The sequence below is a fragment of the Sus scrofa genome, chromosome 3 (genome assembly GCF_000003025.6).
Source record: "Sus scrofa isolate TJ Tabasco breed Duroc chromosome 3, Sscrofa11.1, whole genome shotgun sequence".
Classification (NCBI taxonomy): Eukaryota; Metazoa; Chordata; class Mammalia; order Artiodactyla; family Suidae; genus Sus; species Sus scrofa.
In genome coordinates, this window is record NC_010445.4 from 1,111,377 (window position 1) to 1,133,220 (window position 21,844).

At 62.0% G+C, this 21,844-nt stretch overlaps 2 protein-coding genes across 6 annotated transcripts in view; one reads left to right on the forward strand and one right to left on the reverse strand.

Annotated features, from left to right (window-relative positions):
- Positions 5,167–21,844, forward strand: part of ELFN1 (extracellular leucine rich repeat and fibronectin type III domain containing 1) — a 74,934-nt gene continuing 58,256 nt past the window's right edge. For 4 of the 5 annotated variants that reach the window (XM_021085968.1, XM_021085967.1, XM_021085969.1 and 1 more), the window contains exon 1: positions 7,709–9,801. The gene's annotated coding sequence lies outside the window, so the exon portion shown is untranslated. Of the gene's footprint in view, positions 5,649–7,708; positions 9,802–21,844 lie in introns of those variants that run through there. The other variant, XM_021085970.1, reaches the window with a different exon arrangement.
- The window catches only part of LOC110260071 (collagen alpha-1(III) chain-like), a 59,399-nt gene continuing 46,230 nt past the window's right edge, over positions 8,676–21,844 (reverse strand). Inside the window, exons 6-13 of the mRNA XM_021087963.1 lie at positions 17,005–17,097; positions 16,809–16,948; positions 15,132–15,202; positions 13,296–13,636; positions 12,724–13,217; positions 12,056–12,125; positions 9,428–10,058; positions 8,676–8,877 (exon numbers count right to left, since the gene is read on the reverse strand). Of these exons, the coding sequence (XP_020943622.1) occupies positions 8,676–8,877; positions 9,428–10,058; positions 12,056–12,125; positions 12,724–13,217; positions 13,296–13,636; positions 15,132–15,202; positions 16,809–16,948; positions 17,005–17,097 (2,042 nt within the window). The remainder of the gene's footprint in view (positions 8,878–9,427; positions 10,059–12,055; positions 12,126–12,723; positions 13,218–13,295; positions 13,637–15,131; positions 15,203–16,808; positions 16,949–17,004; positions 17,098–21,844) is intronic.

Below are 21,844 nucleotides of genomic sequence, written 5' to 3' on the forward strand. Positions count from 1 at the left end.
GCTCGGATCCCGTGTCACAGTGGCTGTGGTGCAGGCCGGGCGGCTACAGCTCCGATTCGACCCCTAGCCTGGGAACCTCCATATGCCGCGGGAGCAGCCCTAGAAAAGGCGAAAAGACAAAAAAAAAAAAAAAGAACAGCAAGTGTTGGATGAGGAGGCACTGAAACCCGCACCTGGCTGGTGGGAATGGGAAATGCGGCAGCCACCCTGGAAACGTGTTGGGACTCCCTCGACACGAGAAACTCAGTGTTACCGTCTGGCCAGCAGTGCCAGTCCTCGGTGTACACACACCCAAGAGGGCTGGACACACACGTTCACGTGAAAACTTCCGCGTCAGTGTTCATGGCGTGTCCACACTGTCCTCAAACGGGGAACAGCCCAAAGGCCCCTCCAGACGAATGAATGCGTGACGGGACCTGCTGCCTCCTCCCGGTGGACTCTTACTGGGCCGTCCAAGGGACGCACCCGCCTGTAAGCGACGACACGCGAGAACTCAGAAGCACTGGACCAAGGGAAGCGAACCAGCCACAAGAGCCCGGCGCAGAGGCGTCCCTTCCCGCGAAGTATCCGGAACAGGCAGATCCACAGAGGCAGAAAGCACGATGGTGGCGGATGGACAGAAAGACAGCCCAGGGTCTGGGGTGATGGTGGAGAGTGGGGGGACTGCCATGGGTTTCCTCTGCGGTGAAAAGCACATTCTCAAATCGGATGGTGGCAGAACCCTGTGGAGATGCTGAAAACCATCGACGAGCACAGTCGAAACGGGTAACTGTGGGGGACGCAGATTGGCCCTCGAGAAAGACAAATACCGTATGATGTCACTTGCATCTGGAATCTAACATTCGGCCCGCGTGAGCCTTGCCACAGGGAGGAAACTCATGGATTTGGAGAACAGACGGGTGGCTGCCGAGGGGGAGTCTGGGGTGATTGGATGCACACGACTGCCTCTGGAGTGAGAAGCAGTGGGGTCCTGCTGCACAGCACTGGGGACTCTATCCGGTCACCTCTGACGGAGCAGGATCATCGGAGCAAAAAGAAGGTCCACATGTATGTGTGACTGGGTCACCTTGCTGCACAGGAGAAAACGGACAGAGCACCGTAAGCCAGCTCTAATGGAAAAAAATAAACGTCATTAAAAATTTTAAAAGAAAGGACTTATCCCTCGAGAAAGCAGTTAAAACAAAAGAGAGCCTTGGGTTCAAGTTCTGGCTCAGCTCTCGGGCGCCTCCAAGCCTCCGTCGGTCCACGAAGTTCCGTCTGCCCTGCAAACCAGGGCGGAAAGACTCGCCCTCCTGGGTTACTGCGGGGACCCGATGCGATGACAGCGATGAAGCAAGTTTTCATTCCACCTTCTGTATCTACGTGTATGACAAAAGGAAATGCATGCACATTGTCCAGCATTCAAAGGGCAGGTGCACGGGGAGAAGTCTCATTTCCCGGGGTGGCTGGGCTGCCGAGTCACAGATGTGTCCGTTTGTCCCTGTACCCTTCAGGAGGGTGAACTTCACTGCGGAGCCGTAATAGCTAGAAAACACCCTTAAAGAAATTCCCTCCTCTCTCCCCTGTCTCCTAGCCCTCCACTTTCCCCTGCCCTTTGCACACCCAAGCCACCAAAAGCCCATTTTGTTACATACGAAGTTAAAAAGAAAATAGATAAAAGTCCCGTGTACAGTTCTGCATCGTCTCGTGCCCCTAAAGACCGCCCGTCGAGATGGGGTCAAACGCGACCCGCTTGCCCGGCTGCTGGCGCCTCTCCGCACCTGCGAGCACACCCCCAGCGGCATCCACGGTGTTCCTCATTTGCTGCTGTTACACAGAGTGCTTCGGCCGATGACCTTGTGTGCGGTAATAGACCATTTTTCCTATTTGTGAGCAGTCTCTGGAGGACAGATTCCTAGAAGCAAATGCTGGGCCAAAAGGTACATATATTTGGAATCTGGACATTGTTCCGAGGCTCCCAGAGTGTCTGGTTCCCCACACCATGGCAACACGGCGTGTCATTAATCTTTACTCCTTGGCTCTCCGATGAATAAAACACTCATTTCTCAGCGCAGTTTTAATTTGCCTTTGTGTTAAGTGTAAGAGGCCGGGCACTTTTTTGTATATGCGAGGGTTATTTTTATTCTCCTTTCTCTTCATAGCCGTTGCTTTCGTCCCCCCTCTTGGGTATTTTAAGAATTGATTTGTAAGAGCTCTTTACATGTGAGGGTAGAGGCTCTTGGCTGGGATAGAAGTTGGACATGTTGTTTCTTCTTGGTGTGTTTGCTTGTATGCACCTGCAGCCTATGGAAGGTCCCAGGCTGGGAGTCGAATCAGAGCTGCATCTGTGACCTACGCCGCAGCTTGCGGCAACACTGGATCCCCAGCCCACTGAGCCACCACGGGAACCCCAGGACGTCTTGTTTTGCGTTTGATGGTGTTTGTTGTTCCTGTGAAATCCTGGGCGAGGGAGGAGATAGTGTCTGTTTTTCTCTGGGTCCCCTCTCTTGGGGTGGGCGTGGGGAGGGCTCTCCCCCACGTTCATCCCCGCCACCTGTGTCCCTGCACACCCTCCAGTGACTGGGTGACAAGCCCGTGTCCATCACTCCCAACCAGGCCGCCCTCCGAGGAGCGAGGTGCCAAGGACAGGGGGCAGAGAACGGGAGAGTTCTGTGTATTTGGAAGCCGCGCCCCATCACCCCTCCTGTGCGGTCCTGTGTGCGGCGCTGGGATTCAGAACTGAGCCGGTCGGCTGGCTTGGCGGGGTTGAGAGTCTGCTGGAACATCCAGCGTGGCGGGTCCTGGGCTGGGGGTGGTCCACACAGTCCAGGGGTAGGTGGCGGCCCCATAGCCCCAGGCCCGAGGTCCCTCACTGCCTGGCTTGCCTGTCCCCAGAGGGCACAGGCACAAAGCCTCCTTGGGCAGTTGGTCTGCTGCAATGGAAACAAAGACCTCGCTGACCCGGTTCCTGTGGAGGGAGCGTCCTGGCCTCCCCAGGACGTGGGGAGTGTTCCCACCACTCGCTCCTAGCGTGGCCGTGCGGACAGAGTGGACTGACGCAGGCGGCAAGCACATGCTCGGCACGTGGGGGTGCGTGTGTCTGCTGTGGACTTGGGGGTGTTTGGAGTGGGATTGCCCTTGCAGCCAGCTGGCTGTAGCCACCCCACCAGCCGCTGGGCTTCTCCGAGGGTGGGAGAAAGAGGGAGCTCCTGCTCACACAGCCTGGTGGGGGGATGGGCTGGAGGGGTGAGATGAGGGCTGTGTGTAGACATGCAGTGTGTGGGTGGAGTGTGTGTGTCTACAACAGGCTGCGTGGGGGTTTTCAGGAGGAGATGAGTGTCTGCGGGAGAGGGAGAGAGAGAAGCTTGCCTCCCAGCGCCCAGACCAGGGAGAGAGGCTCCGGCTTTATTTAGCCGGAGAAACCCGGCTTCCTCTGCCTCCTGCCCCCGGGTCTGCCCTGGGGCCTCGCATTCCCAGCAGGAGGGGTGTCTGGCCTGTCTCACAGCCGCCAAGGACAGCTTTCAACACCTCAAGGAGCAGGAGCGGCAAAGGCCTGGCTCCCCGGCAGGACGCCCCCCTCAGGCAGGAGCGTGGCTGCTGGGGAATCAGGTCAGGGACTTGCAAGGCCCTGGCGAGTTGGGGGCAGAGAAGGTACGATGGGGCGCTGGGTGCTGGTCTAGGCTACCGAGGGGCAGTGCACCCAGTTAGGGACCTCGGCAGCAGTGAGCCCGAAGGCCAGCCTCTCCCCCACATCCAGTTCCCAGGAGGTCCGAGGGCCCCGGGACGGGACAGGACAGCCTGAAGGCAGTGGCTCGGCCCTCGAGGGTCATCCTCCTAGTCCGGGAGTCCAGGGAAAGCCGGCGGCACGCCCTCCACCCCAAACTCCCTTTGGGGTCCTGGCTCTCCCGCAGGGACCCCAGTCTGGTGGAGGAGTGAAGTGGGGTTGGGAGGAGCTGGAGGGGGGCAGCTGGCGCTGCAGGCTGGATGGAGTTTATGGGCTGCAGAGAGGCTGCCGGACCGGACCCCAAAGCAGAACCCCGCGCGCCCGTCCTCAGTGGGGGGCCGCCTTTGGTGCCACTCCCACGCCTGTTCTGGTGTGGACTCTGGGAGGGGCGCCTCTGGCTCCCCAACCGCCTCTTGCCCTTCGTTGCGCGCTCGCAGGTCGACCCCGCCACCTCTGTCCCCCTTCTCGGGCTCGGGCAGGACGTGGGGACCGGCGCTGCTCACCCGGCCGTAGCGGGAGGGTCGCGCCTGCGCCTGCCCAGGTCCCAGCTTAGCAGCTCCAACACCGAGGCTCGGGAAGCGGCGCGCAGGCCGGGCCGGGCCGGGCGGGGGCGCTCTTGAGCCTGGTTTGGAATTTTCACCCAACGCGCAAGCCGCAGGCTGGGCAGTGGCGGTGGGAAGTGGGAGCCGCCCCGGGAGGCGGTGTGGCCGCTGCGGGTGCGGGCTCGGGGCGACAAGAGGGCTGTGGCTTTAGAATCCAGTTTAGAGGCCGACCGAGCGATTGCAGACCCCCCGGGGATTCGAGAGGCGAATGAAAGGGAAGGGGTGAGGAGGGGTCGGTGGGAGGAAAATCCGCTAAACCGAACCTTCCGGGGCATCGGAAGGAGCCTGGCGGAGCCCACAACCCTCCCCCTCCCCCTAGGGAGATCGCGGCGAGCAGTGGGAGGTCTAGAGTGTTGGGGGTGTTGGCGATCTAGGGGAGGGCAAGTCCTGGAGGGCGCCACCACCCTGTCGCTCCCACCCCCGCACGTGCAGGGCCCTCCTGATCCCGGAAACGCGCGCCCCTGCGTGCCGTGCAATTGCACTCGCGGACGCGCGCGCCCACATAGGGTTTGACTTCGGGTCAACTTCCACGCGGTTCCCGGGTGTGTGTACACACGACTGTGCCCGCACGCGCGTGCACAGCTCTCCCCCAGGTGCCCAGCTCCCATCGCCACCAAGTGTCCGGACTCCTAGACCTTCGGGGGCTTCTGCTCCAACAGTGGCCTGGGGCGGGGGCAGGGGCGCCCAGAGGGAGCAAGAAGGAAGAGGCGAGGATGCCTCTGGGCTCCCCACGCCGCCCCCCAGCATGCTCTAATTTCCCCTCCCGTGTCACCCTCCGGACACCCCCAGTCCACCGACGTGCAGGAGCCACACCGCCGCCGCCCGCGCCTCCGGCCGCCCCCGCCCGCGTCCCCCGCCCCTCCTCCAGCCCTCCCCGCTCAGGCTCCTCCACGAAACCTTCGATCTCGCAGGGAAAGAATGTGCTACAACCTCCGCGCGGCCGCGGCCGCCACCACCTCGCCCGCGCCGGAGCCGGAGCCCGAGCCCGAGCCGGAGCTGCCGCTCTTCCGCCCGCCCGGCCGGCCTTCGGCTCCCAGCGCGCTGTCTCCGCCGCCGCCCCGCTCTCGCCCGGCGCTTGACGCAGTGAGCGCCGCAGCCGGGCCCCCGCCAGCTCCGCTCCTCTTCCCGTCGCAGGCCGAGCCCAGCCGGGCGGGCTCCGGGAGGGGCGGGCAGGGCGCGAGGGGGAGGAGAACTGTCTGGAGCCAGCGAGGCCGGAGGAGGAAGAGCAGGAGGAAGGAGGGGAAGCCGCCGCTGCCGCCGCCGCCGCGCTCCGGGGACCTGGGCGCGCGCGCTCCGCTCGCCCGTGACCGTGCCTCTAGCCCCAGGCCCACATTCCTGCCCAGGTAGGAAGGGGCTTGTAGCGGAGGGGGCTGCGGTTCGGGGGTCCCTTCCACCGCAGCTGCAGGGCCAGCGGGTGCCCGCCCCTGGGGGAGGAGAGGAAGATGCTCTCCCCGGCGGCAGTGGGGGCGGCGCGGGGTCCCCAGAGGCATTCGCAGCCCTGGCCGCTCCTGTCCCCGCGCCCTGCCCTGAGCGTCCGCGCCGGGGCCGACTCTCCCCGCCTGTGGGGCTCTGGTTGTGGCGCGCTGGGTCCGCGGTTCCTGGACGCCCCCTGCTCCCGGGTTCCGAGGCGGGCGCACCCGAAGTTAGCAGTCGCCGAGCCCCGGCCGGCCAAACTTCCCTCCCCGACGCCGCGGCCCGAAGGGCCGGGACTCCGGACCCCTTGGGCTAGGAGGCGCCGAGGGGACCCCGAAACTTTCTGAGCTCTGTGAGCACGAAGGGCGGGATAGGCAAGGAGCGGAGTTGGAGGTGGTCTAACCTGCGAGCGAGCAGCGGTAGCCGGGGCGCGCCACGTTGTCGCGGAGACTGCCCCCCCAGCTGGAACCCCATCTTGTAGCCGAGGTCGGGCAAGGAGCGGACTGGGGTGCCTAGCCTTGGCACAGTCCGCTCGGAGGGAGCATTGCTCCGCCCCCCCGCCGCTGGAGCCCTTGGAGGGGGTGTTACAGGACACCCCCCCCCCCGCCCCAAGTCCGGTCGTTCGGCTCTGCCCGCAGCTGGCAAGCTCCCGAGAAGGACCCGGCTCCAGGCTATTAACGGGCGACTATGACCCGAACCTCTCTCTGCCGGGGAAGCCGCTGGGCTTGGCTGCGGGGTGTAGTGGGACCCCAGGCTGGGAGCTGGTTCCCTCCCCAGCTCTCATGGTCCTTATCCTGTCGCTGTTCCCCCCACACCCCCTGCTCTCCTCCCATTCTTTCCTCTCCAGTCTTGGGGGGGTCCCCCCCCTCAACTTTTTCTCTTCCCAAACTGCATGATGTGGCCTGTGACCCCCGCCCCCCGACTCACTGGATTCCAGCTCGGTCCGCAGCTGAGTCCTCCTCCGCTAGGTGGGAGTGGGGTCCCTGGGGCCAGACTGCCGGCAGTGAGCAGACCCCCCCCCCCGCCCCCGCCGTGACGCGCGGCCCATTCACCCGCCCCGCCAGCGGGTCAGCATCGCTCCGTCTGAGGGGCAGTGGGGGTGCAGTGGTCTCCAGGAGCCGCCTACGGGGTCGTGGAGAGTAGAGGGGACCCGCGAAGCCCCTGAAAGGGTTTTGAGGTGAAGCCACAGCCGCACGTGCCGGCAGGAGGCAGTGTCCCCGTGGCCCCCCTTCCAGCGGAGCCTTCGCACCCCGAAGGCCCAGGAGGGTTCCGTTTTCTCCTCCCACTCCACCCACCCTAAAGCTCAGCGCTCCCCGTGAGTGGATTTGAAGATTTGGGGGACCTGGGAGACGGAGAGCTTGTTCTCATCTTTCCGTCCGCAGAACCACGCGCGCAAGCAGCTTCGGGGGCTTTGTCCCCAGGGCTGGCCACGGACCCCGCCCCCTCTGTCACTGCCAGACCCTGACGCCCTCCAGCGCGCGCGTGCTCCGGCGATCAGAGAGCCTTGGTGAGCGAGAAGCAGCGTCCTTTCCCCTGCTCTGGGTCTGGGGGTGCGGTAGGGGGCGTGGAGCAGCCGTGTTGAGTCCATGACAGCTGTCCTCGCGGCGGCGCCCGGCGTCTCTGTAACAGAATTAATGACTTACACGCAGGCCGCCAATTGGCGCGGCCTGGGGGGAGGGGCGACCCAGCTGAGACCGAGGGGACAAGGTTGCAGTCCTACAGCGCAGCCTCTGCTTGGGGTGGGGGTCTCGGGGGCCAGGATTCCGAGCCGCGAGAGCCCCGCCTTCGCCCCGCCTCCAGTCCCCTGTGCCCGCAACTCTGTGATGTGCTCTCTGCAAAACCAGCTGATGGATCCTTGGGTTCCTGGACCAACTCTGCCCCTCCAGTTGGCCCCTGAGCCCCTCCTGGCACAGCCCTGACTCTGGGCAGCCAGGGTACTTGCCTGGTGCGGGGGGGGGGTGGGGGGTGGGGGGGGTGGAGGAGTGGGGCAGTGCGGGTCAAGGTTGCTTTCAGGCCTCTGGCCTGGGCTTGCACACCCAAGAAATGGGCTGGTAGCCCCTGGGCCTGGGGTGTAGCAGGAGGTGTTGATGTACCTCTGGGCAGGCCCTGGCACGTCCCTATCGGCAGGGCCATCCCAAGGCAACCCCATCCTTCCTGAGCCTGAGCTGCTTGGCCAGCGCGGACCTGGGGGAACCAGCTAGAAAGAGGAGCCAGTCACCTCTGGCAGGGGCTTGCCTAGGAAAGCGTGCCCACAGGGCCTGGGCTCCCCAACGAGCATCCTCTTCCTCCAGCAAGGCCAGGGGCTAGAGGGTTGATTTCTCAGACTTTCCAGGAGGGACCAGTGTCGCCTCTGGCAGAGAACCAGCTTCCCCCAGTCCGGGCAGCAGCTGGGGAGGGCCTCTTAGACAGCAGGGAGGAGAGGGAGCCCTCTCACCACCCCTCCTCCCCTGGTCCCCAGGCCTGGCACATCTGAGGCTTGCAGCATCTATCTGGTGATGGGCCCGTGCCCGCTGGACCAAGGGTCCAGGTAGGGGGCAGCCCGAGGAGAAAGGCTACAGCCCAGGTACCCCTTGTGGTCCACCTGCCTTCTTCCCGCTGCCTCACCCCGACCCGGGGACTGCGATAGTTTTCTCCCCAGAACTCCTGTAAAACCTCGGGGCACGCTGGCTTTGGTCCTAGCACCCCTTTTAAGGCTCTGCGCCCACCTCCAAAGGAGCCCCACCGGCCAGGCGGGAGGGGCCCCCAAGCGCTCAATTCCCAGTTTCCCACCTGGCAGGGGGAGGGCAGCTTAGAGACCCCTCCCCACTTCCTGGCCAACCTCGAGCGCCCAGGTGGTGCTGGGGGAGGGGACTTGCCAGGCCCTATAGGAGCCGCTTGTGCTGCGGGCTTTCATTCACATTCCCTCTGGGGCCCCACACACTATAGGATTTATCTTGATTTGCTGCCTCTGAATTGAGTCAACTCTTTTGTATGCTCGGTGAATTGCCCAGCTGCTGGCGGGGAGCGGAGAGCGTGCCGGGGGTACTGAGGCCGGGAATCAGGCAGGCGGGGGACAGGAAGCCGGGAGGGGGCGCGGGCGCCGACGGGGACGGGGACGGGCCAGGCTGCGCGGGGACACAAGCGACCCTGGCGCGGGCAGTGCCGGGCCTGCCCGGCCCCCTTAGGGAGTCCGGAGGGGCGGGGAGGCTCAGGCCCCGGGGGAGGCTGCCCCTCGGGCTCTGCCGCGGGCCGACCGTGTGGGGTGGCGTGGGCCTCCGGGCTTCTAGGGACTCGCTTGTCACTTGCGGAAAGGGGGGCTGTCTCCTCGTCCGTCACTTGCGGAAAGGGGGGCTTCCACACACGCAGGTTGTGAGGGTCAAACTAATCGGGAACCGTGTGCGAGAGCCCCCCCCACCCCGAGTCTTCCCGGAGGTTGGGGGGAGTGAAGGAAGGGAGGGGGGGCGCCAGGGCTGGGGAGAGGGTGCCGGCCCTACCTGTCCCCCCATCCCGCCCCCCAGCTCTCAGCCCCTGGATCCCTGCCTTCTCCGAGGTGGGCCGGACCGACGGGCCGACCCGGGTCCTGAGAACGCCTGGGCTTTGCTTAAAGAGTAGGGGGTCGTGGGCGGCCCTTCCAGGCCGCAGCTGCTGCGCGCTGCCCCCGCCCCCACTTGGATGTGGGTGGAAGGGCGGGAGAGGGGCGCAGAGGCCACCCTCCAGCGCTTTCTAGTACCTCCCCCTCCCGCTGCCCTCCCCCTCCCCCTCTGCTCGGCGGCCGGAGGGAAGGAGCGAGGCTGCGAGGAGGCCGGGCGTGCGGCGGGGCTTCTGGAAGGAGGGGAGAGGGGGAGGGCGCGAGACTCGGAGCCGGACTCGAGCGGGAGGAAGAGGGGGTGGGAGGGAGCGCGCGGGGAGGGGGGGCGCGCCGGGGAGGCGCGAGCACCGGCCCCCCTGCCCGCGAGGCAAGGGGCGGGGCGGCGCGCGGATCGATGGGCGAAGCTGGGGAGGAATTTCAATCCCCGGAGCGAAGTTAGAGCTTGAAGGACGGCGGCGGCAGCGGCGGCGGCGGCGGCGGCGGGCGCAGCCCCGGAACGGCGGCCAGACAAGCAGGTAAGCGCGGAGCCCGCGGAGCCGGAGGAGCCCGAGTCCAGGCGGGGCCGGGGCCGAGCCCAGGGGCGCAGGAGTCCGGCCACTCCCCGGGGCCTCGCGCGGGGCTCCGCACCTCGCGCCCCCGCGCGCTCTCCCTGCGCCCCCGGCCCCTCGTGCGCCCCTGGCCCAGCGCGCCCTCCGAGCGCAGCGGGCAAAGTTAGAGGAACTTGGCGGCGGCGGCGGCGCGGGCGCTCGGCTCAGCGGGGCAGAGCGGGGTCCTGGGTCGGGGTCCCGCTGCCGCCCCCGGAGCGCCCCAGCCCCTTGGCAAACTCCTTGTCGCTAGGACCTGTCCCTTCCCCAGCGCCTCTCTCCCCTCTTCTGCCCCCTTGGCCGGCCGAATCCCACCGTCGCCCAGCGCTTCCTGCGCTCGACCCGGCGCGGTCCTTGCCCTTCCCCAAAACCTCTCCAGCCCAGGGTCCCTGACCCCGGTCTGTGCCCGAACCGCCGTCCCTGCACTTCTGCTGCGCCTCTCGACGTTGCGCACCTCCCGGCTCGGCCCTCGGGACGGTCCCGCGGCACTCGGCGGAGGGGCTGCCCTGCCCGTTGGGGGGGCTGCCCTCCGCGTGGGGGGAGCCAAACCCCTGGCGTGGGGGTGGGGCGGCGGCCTTTGCTCGGAGCCTGGCGGATGGTCTCCGTCCCTCCCCCCACCGCGGACCCGTTCTCCTCGTCATCACTTGGGGGAGGGGTGCTGAACCTCCTTGCCCCAACCCGCCTCTGAAGACAGGGGTCCCCCTTCCACCCTGAAAAAAGCCAGATCACCTGCTCGTTATTCCGAGGGGGGCCCCCTGCAGGTGTTCCCCCTCAACGCCGACCGACAATCTCTGGCGTCAAAATCAGACTCTTCCAGGCCTCAGGTGCGTGACCTTGGGCCAGGTAACCGCTAGAGCCTCAGTTTCCACCTCTGTAAAATGGGGGTGCAGCGGTAATGTGTGCTTTAATGAAGGAACACCACAGGGAAGGCTTAGCCCAGGCAGGGCCCCTGGAGGCTTCTCCTCCAGGGCTGGGGTGGGGGTCCTCCATTCAGGTTTGCACTCCCCCCCTCCGCGGCAGAGCCTCAGGTGTCCCTGGTTGGCTCTTCCTGCCTGGGCGCAGCTGGGTCTGCCTTGCTCTCTTCCTGGGCGGGGGCTGGGCTGAAAGCTTTCCCAAGATGGGAGCTCCCAGCAGCCTTGGGGGCAGGAGCTTTCCAGGGCTGGTGGGGGGGGGCTAGGTAGAAAGGCAGCCATCCCCCACTCTTGTCTCTCTCTCGGGGCCTCTCCAGTGAGGCCCCAGCCCCAGAGGAAGGCAGCCGTCGGAGCCACAGACACTGTCATCCCTCCCGCCAGCCAGCCCCTGCCCTCCCCTGCCCTGGATCCTGCCAGCCTTCACCTTTTAGTCTTATGAACCTTGGGGGCACACCCGAACCCCATCCCAAGTCTGATCCCAAGTCTGCGACCCGTGTCATCAGAAGAGGAGACACACTCGGAAACAGAGGGACAAATTCCAGACGGCCCTGGCTGTCGGGAGGGGGTGGGGACGAAGGTCCACCATCCCTCTGGTTTGGGGGCGGGGGGGTGGCGGGCCAGGACCCCAGCCCTTTGGTGTGTCTTTCCTGGGTACTCAGTAAGGGAGGGCTGAACACCTTCCAGTGAGCAGAAGGCCTTTGGGTCTCTGGATCAGAAGATTGGGGGTCCTGCCCTTCCACCACCCCACCAGCCCGACCCTCTCCTGCCAGCAGCCCCCTGTGCCCCCCACCCCCGGCCCACTGCCTGCGGGTCATTCAGGATGAGACAGCAGTCCTAACTGGGTTATCCTGAGACCTGGCAGACGTGGGGCAGGGGGTGTGGGCCCCCCTCCCTGGGCCAGGGGAGGAGGCCTCCGTGGTTCATCCACAGGCACCACTTACCTGAGCCGGGCAGAGGCTGCCCCCAACTCTTCCCCCACCCCCAGGAACAGCTTCTGGGGTTCCCAGAAGTTAGGGCCGGCTTGGACCCTGGGGGTTTGATTGGAAATGTCTCCTTGTCAGCGTCACCTGCTCCAGGAGAGGAGAGCTCGTGGGGCCAAGATGGTGGCAGCGACCTGGATCTCAGCGGGGTAGCATGAGAGCGGCTGCCTGGGTCCCACCTCCGTGCGTGTCTCCAAGACACACACACGCACCAGCTCCCAACTGCAGTGGGATTTCTCTAAACACTCAGGAAACTCCTCCTCCGATCCCCTGGGTCAGAGCCCCCACCCCTACCCTGCAGCCGCTCCCCCACCGAGAGCCAGACCCCGTTAGCAGAGGGCCCTGTCACCGAGGACACGTAGCACTGGGAGAAATTTACGAGCAGAGGTGCATGGCCCTGGGTGTTCATATTTCTCCGCAGGAAACAAACAGGCAGCCCCCGTGGATGCCGCGGGTGGTGGATAATACCCACGGAGGGCGGGCGCCAGATGAAAGATGCCAGTGAGTGACAGGCAGGCCATAGATCTCCAGGGCCGGGTGACGGGGCCATAAATTTCCAGGCGTGAACCTGGAGCAGATGGTGGCGTTGCCCGGACATCGGATACATTTGTCATTGCTCCCCCCCCAGCCCCCCACATTGCCTTTCCCTTTCTGTCTCCTGTGGGATTCCAGTTTCTTCCAACAGCAGCTCAGGTGTTGCCCGGCCCTGAGCAGGTCCCTGCTGGGGTGGCTGATGGTGGAGCCCTGATGTGCAAGGGACTTGGGTGGCGTCCACCTAGCACCCACTGTGCGGATGGGGAGACTGAGGCCGGAGGGGGTCAGGCTGCTGTCCAGGGACGCACAGTGAGTGGCAGGGCTCCGGCACCCCTGCGTGTTGGTTCAGGTCTGGTAATCTGAGCAGGGCAGGCCGGCCTTGGCTGCTGGGGACACCTGCTCCCTGCCCCCTCCCCACCTCCGGGTACCCTGTGTCTGTGGGAGACCCCGGAGCTGAGCAGGAAGTGGGGTGGCGGCTGTGGACTGTCGGCTCGCCCTCTCTCTGCCTGAAGCCGGTTGATGCCTGGCTCTGCTGAGCTGTTCCAGGGAGGGCAGGGCTTGGGGAGCCCCCTGGGGGCCCAGCAGCCACAGGGACGGGAGCTGAGCTCCTGGCCATCGGAGATGGAGAGCCCTGGTGGTTGTTCAGCAGGCACGTCGAGGGCCTGCCGGACTCCGCTGGGGTCTGGGCGTGAGATGCCGACGAGGCCCCGGCTGTGATGGGGCGGGTGTCTGGCGTGGGAGACGGACAGCAGGGGCGCACACGTACTCGGGCTCCGTTCGTCCTGGTGGAGGTCAGCCTGTCTGGCCCCGTCTCCCAGGAGGGTCCAGCTCCGCCTAAGGTCACACGGCAGGAGAGTCGTGAAGCCGAGGCTGGGATCCTCCTGGGTGCGAGGCCCGGGCTGCCTGGGGCTTGGAGACAGAGCTAAAACGGGGGCCGAGGACAGTGGGGGCCCCAGAAGGGCCTGGCAGCCCCCTCAGGAGGGTGGAGCGTGGGCAGCACCTTGGCTCCCTGCTCTAGGCCCCCGGGGCTGGGAAGAGCCGTGGGACAGCGAGTCGTGGAGGCGGCCTGTGTCTGAGCACTGAGCGTGGCCCCGCCGGCAGCCCGGCCTCTGGTGATGGCCCTTCCCCTCCGCCCACAACGCCTGGCTGCTCCACACGGGGAGCCCCTGAGTCTCTGAAGCACCTCCCTTCTCATCCTGATCTTGAGCCTTGGTCTCTACGATTTTATGGACAGCCTGCCTCGCAGGGTTCTCCTGCCCCCCAGCTCCTCCTTTGGGGGGGCTGTGGGCACTCCCGGAGGAGGGGGCTGCTGGGCCTGTAAGCATTTCGATGATCTGGGAGCTGCCGGAGTAAAGGACCCTCAGGGGAGCAGGGGCGAGAGAGAGAGACGCACAGCCTGGGACTGTCCAGCAGCTCCTCCTGGCCGTCCCTCTGGGGTCGCTGAACTTGGTGGACCCTCTGAGTCAATCCCTCTGTTTGGCAGATGGGGACACTGAGGCCGGGGTGGCACAGTGGCAGCACGTCGGCATCACAGGCTCAGCCCCGCTCCTGTGCTCCGTCCCTGCCCCGTATTTCCTGCCCCACCTTGGAGGGAGCAGAGGGTCTTTTCAGGCCCCCCTGGCCTAGCAGATGGGGCTCCAGAAGCCCGGCCCACAGCTCTCCAGCCTGCAGGGAGGTTGTGCAGGCAGTGGGTGTGCCACGCTTCACCCTGTTGCCCCGGGGCCCACTTGGGTCCACTCCCCCCTTACCGGCGCCCCAGGAGCACCCATTCTTGCCGTCCACCCCTCCAGTGGCCGTTCCCACGGAAGGGCCTTCTGGGACATGGATGAAGCATTTGCGAAGCACCAGCTGTGTGGGGAGCTGTCCAGCCGCACTAGAGAGATGCACAGAGTAACAGAGGGCCCAGGGTCTGTCCCCAAGACATGTGGCAGGGTGGGCACCTTGGGCGATGATTGACAGCCTGAGCCTCCCTGGGGTTTACGGACAGATCCTGGTTTTAGTTGTTTAATTTTCCAATTTTTTTGTCCTTTTAGGGCTGCACCCACAGCATATGGAGGTTCCCAGGCTGGGGGTCGAATCGGAGAGGCAGCTGCCAGCCTACGCCACAGCCGCAGCCACAGGGGATCCGAGCCACATGTGTGACCCACACCACAGCCCACGGCGACGCCGGAAGGTCCTGATGTTAAATCTCAGCAGGACCCAACTCAGGCACCGCTTACTTCTCGGCTCCCTGTCGTCGCATAAACGAGACACAGACTCAGGCAGCCGTGCACCTGCCTTCCCGCACGCTGGCCTGGGGATGCCCAGGAGCCCTGCCTGGCAGGGGGCTTTCTGGACCCTTCTTGCCTACAGTGGGTGCTGTGGGGGGAAGGCTCGCAGAGCGCACGGCTGGGAGGTGCTGCTGGCCCCGAGCTGACAAGTCGTCGCACGGAGGACCCGCTGGGAGGGAAGCAAGGCCACCAGGGCTGCCCTCTCCACCCCAGGCTTCCACGCCGCCCTGGAGGCTCGAGGGCGGGGGACCTTGGGGTTGTGATTCCTGAGCTTGAACTGGGCCTGCGCCATCCCCACTGAGGTGTCTCCCTCCCTCTGATAGCCCTGCAGAAATTTCTGGAAGGGGCCAGCTGCAGGTCAGGGGTAGCCTAGTGTCTGCTCTGCCTCTCGCCGGCCACGTGAGCTGAGGGTGGGCCACCTCTCCACCTGTGCCTCGGTGTTCTCATCTGTCAAATGGGTCTAAAGCACACACCCTCCCGGGGCGCTGGGGCTGAGGGCAGAGTCCAGGGCTTGGGGCACCGGGTCCCCGGTCAGCAGACCCAGGCAGTGGGCTGGATCCATTCACCTCTCCTCCTTGGTAAAGGGAGGCCTGGGGCAGTTGGCCAGGGTGGTGAGTCTGAATTGTTGATACCTGTTCTGTAAAAGGCGGAGCTGTCACTGATGCTCAGAGACTCCCCGGGTCTTCTTGTTTTACCCCCTGGGGCCCTGGCTCAGGCCTATGGCCCTGCTTCCTCTGGCTGCACAGGCGTGGCCCTCGGGTCCCTTTGCACCTGCTGTGCCAGGAGGCAGGGAGAGGAAGCTTGGCAAAGCTCAGCAAATGCAAAGGCCCTGGGGCAGTGGCAAGCCTGGTGTGTGTGTGGGGGGGGGCAAGGCCTGCGTGGGGCCACCGGGTGTACGAGGTCAGCGGGAAGCAGAGGCGGGTGCTCACATGTTTGGAAGGTGCCTCCGGCTGGAAGGGAGAAAGGGATTCCAGGGGCGGTTGCGGGAATGAGCCTCCCAGTTAGGAGCCTCCGCCGGTGTCTGGGGGACGGGGCAGCCCGGACTGGGCTGGCGACGCTGGCGATGGGGAGACAGAGAGGCAGCAACATCTGTTTTGACATTGCCTTGAGAACTGGAGCAGCGTTCCAGAGAGAAAAATACCCTGTAAAGCAAAGCCCATTTTCCCACTTACGTCCGCGGCGAAACGAGGGATGCGTTTGTGTAGCGGATGAGATCGTGTGCACCAAATCCTGCTGTTTGGCGATGCCCGTCGGCAGGGCAGAGCTGTCTTTCTGGGGGAGAGGAACCCCTCCCACGAAATGGACGGGTGCGATTCGGGAGGATTTGGCGCCGGGCCCTGGGGTGCCGGCGGAAAGTGCTGCTGCTTTTGCAGGCGGCCAGCGCGTCGCTCCTTTCAGAGGCGCGAGTCTCAGCCAGGGTGTGTGTCTGTGTGGGGGGCGTGGGCTGTGTGTGCCTGCGTGTGCTCTCACGTGTGTGTGTCCATGCCCCCCCGGGGGCACTGCCCCTGCACCTCTCGAGGACCTGGGCCGACAGCGGATGTGGTCTCCATTGGTGACCACGCCCGATGGCGGGGCGTTTTGCTCCCAGACTCCGGTCTGGGGTTTCAGTTCTGGGAACTGAGCTGGTCTGCTTTTCTGTGTGTGTGAGTTTGGTAGAGCCGACCAAGGTTACACAACCACGGGGTGTGGAGCGCTCCCAGGGCTCCCGGTGGCCCCCGCGTGGGCCGGGAGCTGGCCGGTCCCCGCGTCCCGGGCGAGAGGCCAGGGCAGGGATGGGACTCCGGCCTCTGAGATGTTTGCCATCTGACACACATTGCGCTTATTTTGGTCTCCTCGTGACTGTGTCCCCGCAGAGCAGGAACACGCTAGGTCGGAAGGACGGGATTCGCCAGAGATAGCTTCTTAGAAACACAGCTCCCCAGAAATCCAGCACTGCCACCTGGCCTGATCCACGCAGGTTGGGGCTGAGACACCCCAGCCCAGGCAGCTGCACCTGTGCCCTGAGGACGGGTGGCTGTCACACCCCCGCCCTGGTAGGCGCATGCACGTGCACACCTCCCCTGTCCCTGCCACCACATACCTGTGTGTGGATGCACAGATGCAGCCTCTGACACACACGTGTGCCTGCGGAGCACACATCACACAAGTGCATGCACGAACACGCCCAGGAGCTTTCATGGGGCCCAGGTGTGCCAACCCCTCTTCGGTGTCCTGTACCCTGCACGCCAACCCTCTGGACGCACCTCCGCACACCGGCCTGTCCCCTGGAGTCCCTGCCAGCGCTCCAACAGGCACGAGTCCTGCGTGTCCCCTACATGCTGACACACAGGGAAGCCGTGCTGCTCTTTCTCCTGGGGGGCGGGCGTGGAATCTGCTCCCTCTCCTGGTGGCGCAGGGTGTCTCCTGAGTATAGACGGTGGAACCGCAGTGCCCCCCCACCTCCCCGGGCTGGGGCCACACCTTGAGGGGCTCGCAGGTCCTCCGGCGTTGGCTTCTGCGTCAGGCAGTGGCCATTGGGAAGCCCGGATCCTCCTGGGGCCGTGGCGGGAAGGTGGTAAGATCCAAATTCGGGTCCTTTCAGGCCAGACCCCCTTGCATCTCCCACCTCCCCCCGGGAAAATGTCCGGAAGTTCTAAGTTCAAGGAGAAAACTCCCGTGTCTTGGGGACAGAGATGGGAGATGTGTTACCGGGTGGGAAGATGGTACAGGCAGAGCTCCACAATCAGAGCTGCAGGGCTGTTGCAGCTCCATCCGTCCAGCGGGGGACACTGAGGCTGGCGGGCTGGGGGGGGGCAGGACCCACCCCCTGGGCACTGGGCCCCAGCGCTCTGGCTTCCTCAGCCCCTCTGCCAGACGCCCCCTCGGCTCCTCTCCTGCCCGCCACAGCCCTGGCCTCGGGAGGACTCCCGGGACCACAGAGCTCAGCGCCTCCATGAAGCACACCCTGCCCGGTCCTGTGCCCATTTCACAGAGAGGAGACTGAGGCTCAGACAGGTGCCTAGACCCAGGCTCACAGCTCCCAGATGCCAGAACCCACAACAGCCTGTCTCTGGCCCCTCACCCTGCCCCCCCCCCCAGCAGCCCCCCTGCCCATTTTATAGATGGGCGAGCTGAGCCTGCGAGTGGAGGCAGAACGAGGATCTGGCTATTGATGGCAGAGGGTCCAGGGCCTCCAGGAGGTGGGGCCGGGGAAGGAGCCCCCCTAGCTGGGTGGAGGGTGAGGGGCTCATGGGTCCAGGCTGCTCCCTCTCCATTCCCGAGCAGGGATCTGTGTGTGTGGGGAAGGTACCCCAAGATCGTGGCCGTGGGGGGGGTCCTGTTTGGAGTGAAATCCGTGGCCTTGGAATTCTCTGCTCCGACGCCTCATGTCAGGCAGAGGACACAGAGGTCCTTCAGCATTTTCAGGTGGCTTGGCAGCCCGGTTGGGCTGCAGTGTGTTTAGAATGCTGGAGGGATTCACTGGGTTTCGCCGCTGATGGCCTTGGGGGCTGGTTCTTGTTGTTGGAACAAGACTGTGGCCTAGGAAGGCGGCGACCCGAGGAGCCCCCGGGCTGCATGTTCAGAGTCTTGGCCTGTTGGCCCTTTGCTGTCCCCAGCTTTTTGGGGGTGCTGTGACGTCGTAACCACGTTTCCTTGCCATTGGGAAGGGACCCCTCGGGGGCTCCTGCAGGTGTATAGACGTGCGGGGCCACGGCCACAAGCGAGTTTTGGAACATTTCAGGAACGGTTCCCTGGCCTCCCGTCCCCGGGCGGGCGGCCCTCACTCTCCCGGGCACCCATCTGCGCTCAGGCTCTCTGGGTTTTCTTTTCTGGACCTTTCGTGTCGGAGTCCCATGGGTGTGGTCCTGTGTCGCCGCACAGCGCTTTGCAAGTGCACGCGCCCTGCGGCGTGTGGTGTTCGTGCTTCGTTTCCAGGGGTGGTGCTCCGTGTTTTGTGCGTCGTGGGCCCGTGGATGCTCCCTGCTGCGGGGCTGTGGTGGATTCGGCTCCACAGCCCGCAGCCCGTGCTAACGCTGGGCTTTTTTATGGCAGATGTTCGGGTGGGTGTGCAGCGGTATCTCACAGCGGTTTTAATTTGCATTTTCCTAACGACCGTGAAGTTGGACTTTTTTTTCCATGGGCTCATCAGGCATTCATATTTCTGCCTTGATAAAATGTCTGTTCAAATCTTTTGCCTGTTTTAATGGGTTTATTTGTCTTATTGAATTTCACTCAAAATTATCATGAGAGTTCTTTCTGCATTCTGGATATAAGTCCTTGATCAGAAGTATGATTTGCAAATACCGTATTCCAGTCTCTGCCTTGTCTTTTTCTTCATGTGTCTTTTGGAGCACCAGAGTTATAATGAACTTATAATGAAGTTAGATTTATCAATTTTTTCTTTGATGAATCATATTTTTAGGGTTGAAGTTAAGAATTCTTTGCCTCACCCAAGGTCACGATGGTTTTCCGCTGGGTTTTCTTCGAGGAGTGTATTGTTTGAGCTCCTGTATTTAAGTCTGTGGCCTAAAGTTAACATTTGTTCCCGTTGTGGCACAGTGGAAACATATCCGACTAGGATCCATGAGGATGTGGGTTCGATCCCTGGCCTTGCTCCGTGGGTTAAGGATCCGGTGTTGCCGTGAGCTGGGGTGTAGGTCGCAGACGTGGCTTGCCTCCCACGTTGCTGCGGCTGTGGTGTGGGCTGGCAGCTGCAGCTCTGATTCAGCCCCTCGCCTGGGAACTTCCATATGCTGTGGGCGCGACCCTAAAGAGCAAAAATAAAATGAACATTTGTGAATGCTGTATATCGGGGTAAGTTCATTTTTGTGTGCGTGTGTTTCTAATTGTTCAGCACCATTTTTTGAAGACAGTATCTTTTTCTGCATCAAATTTTCTTAGGATCAGAAATGTAAGGGTTTGTTTTGGGATTCTCATTTCTTTTCCACTGATGTGTGTATCTGTTCTTTGGCCTGTCTTGATTATTGGAGCTTTGTGGAACATTTAGAAAGTAGGTAGTGGAGTTCCCGTTGTGGCGCAGAGGTTAACGAATGCAACTAGGAACCATGAGGTGGTGGGTTCGATCCCTGGCCTCGCTCCGTGGGTTAAGGATCTGGCATTGCTGTGAGCTGTGGTGTAGGTTGCAGATGTGGCTCAGATCCTGCGTGGCTATGGCTGTGGGGTAGGCCGGTGTCTACAGCTCCGATTGGACCCCTAGCCTGGGAACCTCCATATGCCACGGGAGCAGCCCTAGAAAAGGCAAAAAGACGCCTAAAAAAAAAAAAAAAAAGGAAGTAGGTAGTGTAAATCCTCTGAATTCTTTTTTCTTTTAAAAAATACTTTTTGGCTATTCTAAGTCCTTGTCAGTTTCAACAAAAAAAACTTGCAGGGATTTTGTAGGCTTCTATTTAATTTATAGATCCGTTTGGAACTACCATCTTCCAATTCATGAACATGGAATGTCTCTCCATTAAATTAATCTTTATTTTCTCTAGGCAGTTTGGGGGTCATTTTCAGTGTGCAAGTCTTGGCGGGGAATATTTCTTTTGTTAAATGTATTCCTGAGTTTTCTCCATGCCCTTGTGAATGGTGTGATTTTAAGTTCATTGTCAGATTGTTCGCTGCTAGTCCATTGGAACCAAGTTGAGTTTTGTACATTGATCTTTTATCCTGTGACCTTGCTGAATTTAATTTTTAGCTAGTTCCAGTAGACGTGTGTGGATTCTGTAGGATTTTCATCTGCAACCACAGAGAGTTCTGCATCTTCCTTTTTTTTTTTTTAATGGCTCACCTAGGCATAGGGACGTTCCCCGGCCAGGGGTTGATTCGGAGCTGCAGCTGCAGGCCTAGCCCACAGCCACAGCAACACTGGATCTGAACCACGTTTGTGACCTGTGCCATAGCTTGCAGCAATCCTGGGTCCGTCACCCAGTGAGCGAGGCCAGGGATCGAACCTGAATCCTCAGGGACACTACGTCGGGTTCTTCATCTGCTGAGTCACAACAGGAGCTCCCATTTGGCTTTGCAAACTGGATACCTTGTATTATCTTTCTTGCCTTACTGTGCTGTCTGGAACCTCCAGAATAGTGCGAAGTGGCAGAGGTGCTGCCGCGCTGGTCTTAGGGGAAGCGCACTCAGTCTTTCACTGGTCGGTGTGAAGTTAGCCAAGGCGTGCGTGGATGCTCTTTCTCAGCTTGAGAAGCTCCCTCAGACTCCCGGTTCGCTGAGCCTTTTTATCACGAGTGAGGGTCGGATTGGTTAGATGCTTTTTCCGCATCCACTAAAATGTTCATGTGGCTTTTGTCCTTTTATCTCAGTAGCATGACTTCAGTTGACTTCAGATGCTTAAACTAGCCTTGCATTCCTGGGGTGAACGCCACCTGTCCCGTTTTTTTCATTTGTCGCTAGGTTTGGTTTGCTGCTGTTTTGTGGAGGATTTTTCCTCCCGTGTTCATGAGACGCGTCGGTCTCTTATTTCCTTATGCCGTCTTTGGCTGGCTTTACAGTCCGGGAAAATACAGGTCTAATAGAGCCAGTTGGGGGGTAGTTTTTCTCCTGACCTTTTTTTCTGAAAGTGTTTGTGAAGGTTCAGTATGATGTAAAAAAAAAAAATATATATTTGACAGAATTTAATGCTAAAGCCAGCTGGGCTTGGGCTTTTTCTTTGTGGGAATATTTTCAATTACCATTCATTTTTAAGAAATGGCTATAAGTTTATTCAGATTTTCTATTTCTTCTTGAATCAGTCTTGTTAATTTGTGTCTTGGGAGTTCCTGTCGTGGCTCAATGGTAATGAACCCACCTAGTATCCATGAGGATGCGGGTTCGATCCCTGGCCTCACTCCATGGGTTAAGGATGCAGCATTGCCGTGAGCTGCAGTGTAGGTCACAGACACAGCTTGGATCTGGTGTTGCTGTGGCTGTGGTGTAGGCCAGCAACTGCAGCTCCGATTTGATCCCTAGCCTGGGAACCTCCGTATGCCACAGGTGTAGCCCTACAAAGACAAAAAAAAAAAAAAAATTAATTTGTGTCTTTCTAGGAATTTGTCCATTTCATCTAAGTTGTAGAACTCGTTGGCATAAAGTTGTTCATAATTTCCCTTATACTCCCTTTGATTTCTGTAGGATTGGTAGTGCTGTTTTCTTTCTAACAATAACTGATTTTGGGAGTTCCCGTCATGGCGCAGTGGTTAATGAATCCGACTAGGAACCATGAGGTTGCGGGTTCGGTCCCTGCCCTTGCTCAGTGGGTTAAGGATCCGGCGTTGCCGTGAGCTGTGGTGTAGGTGGCAGACACGGC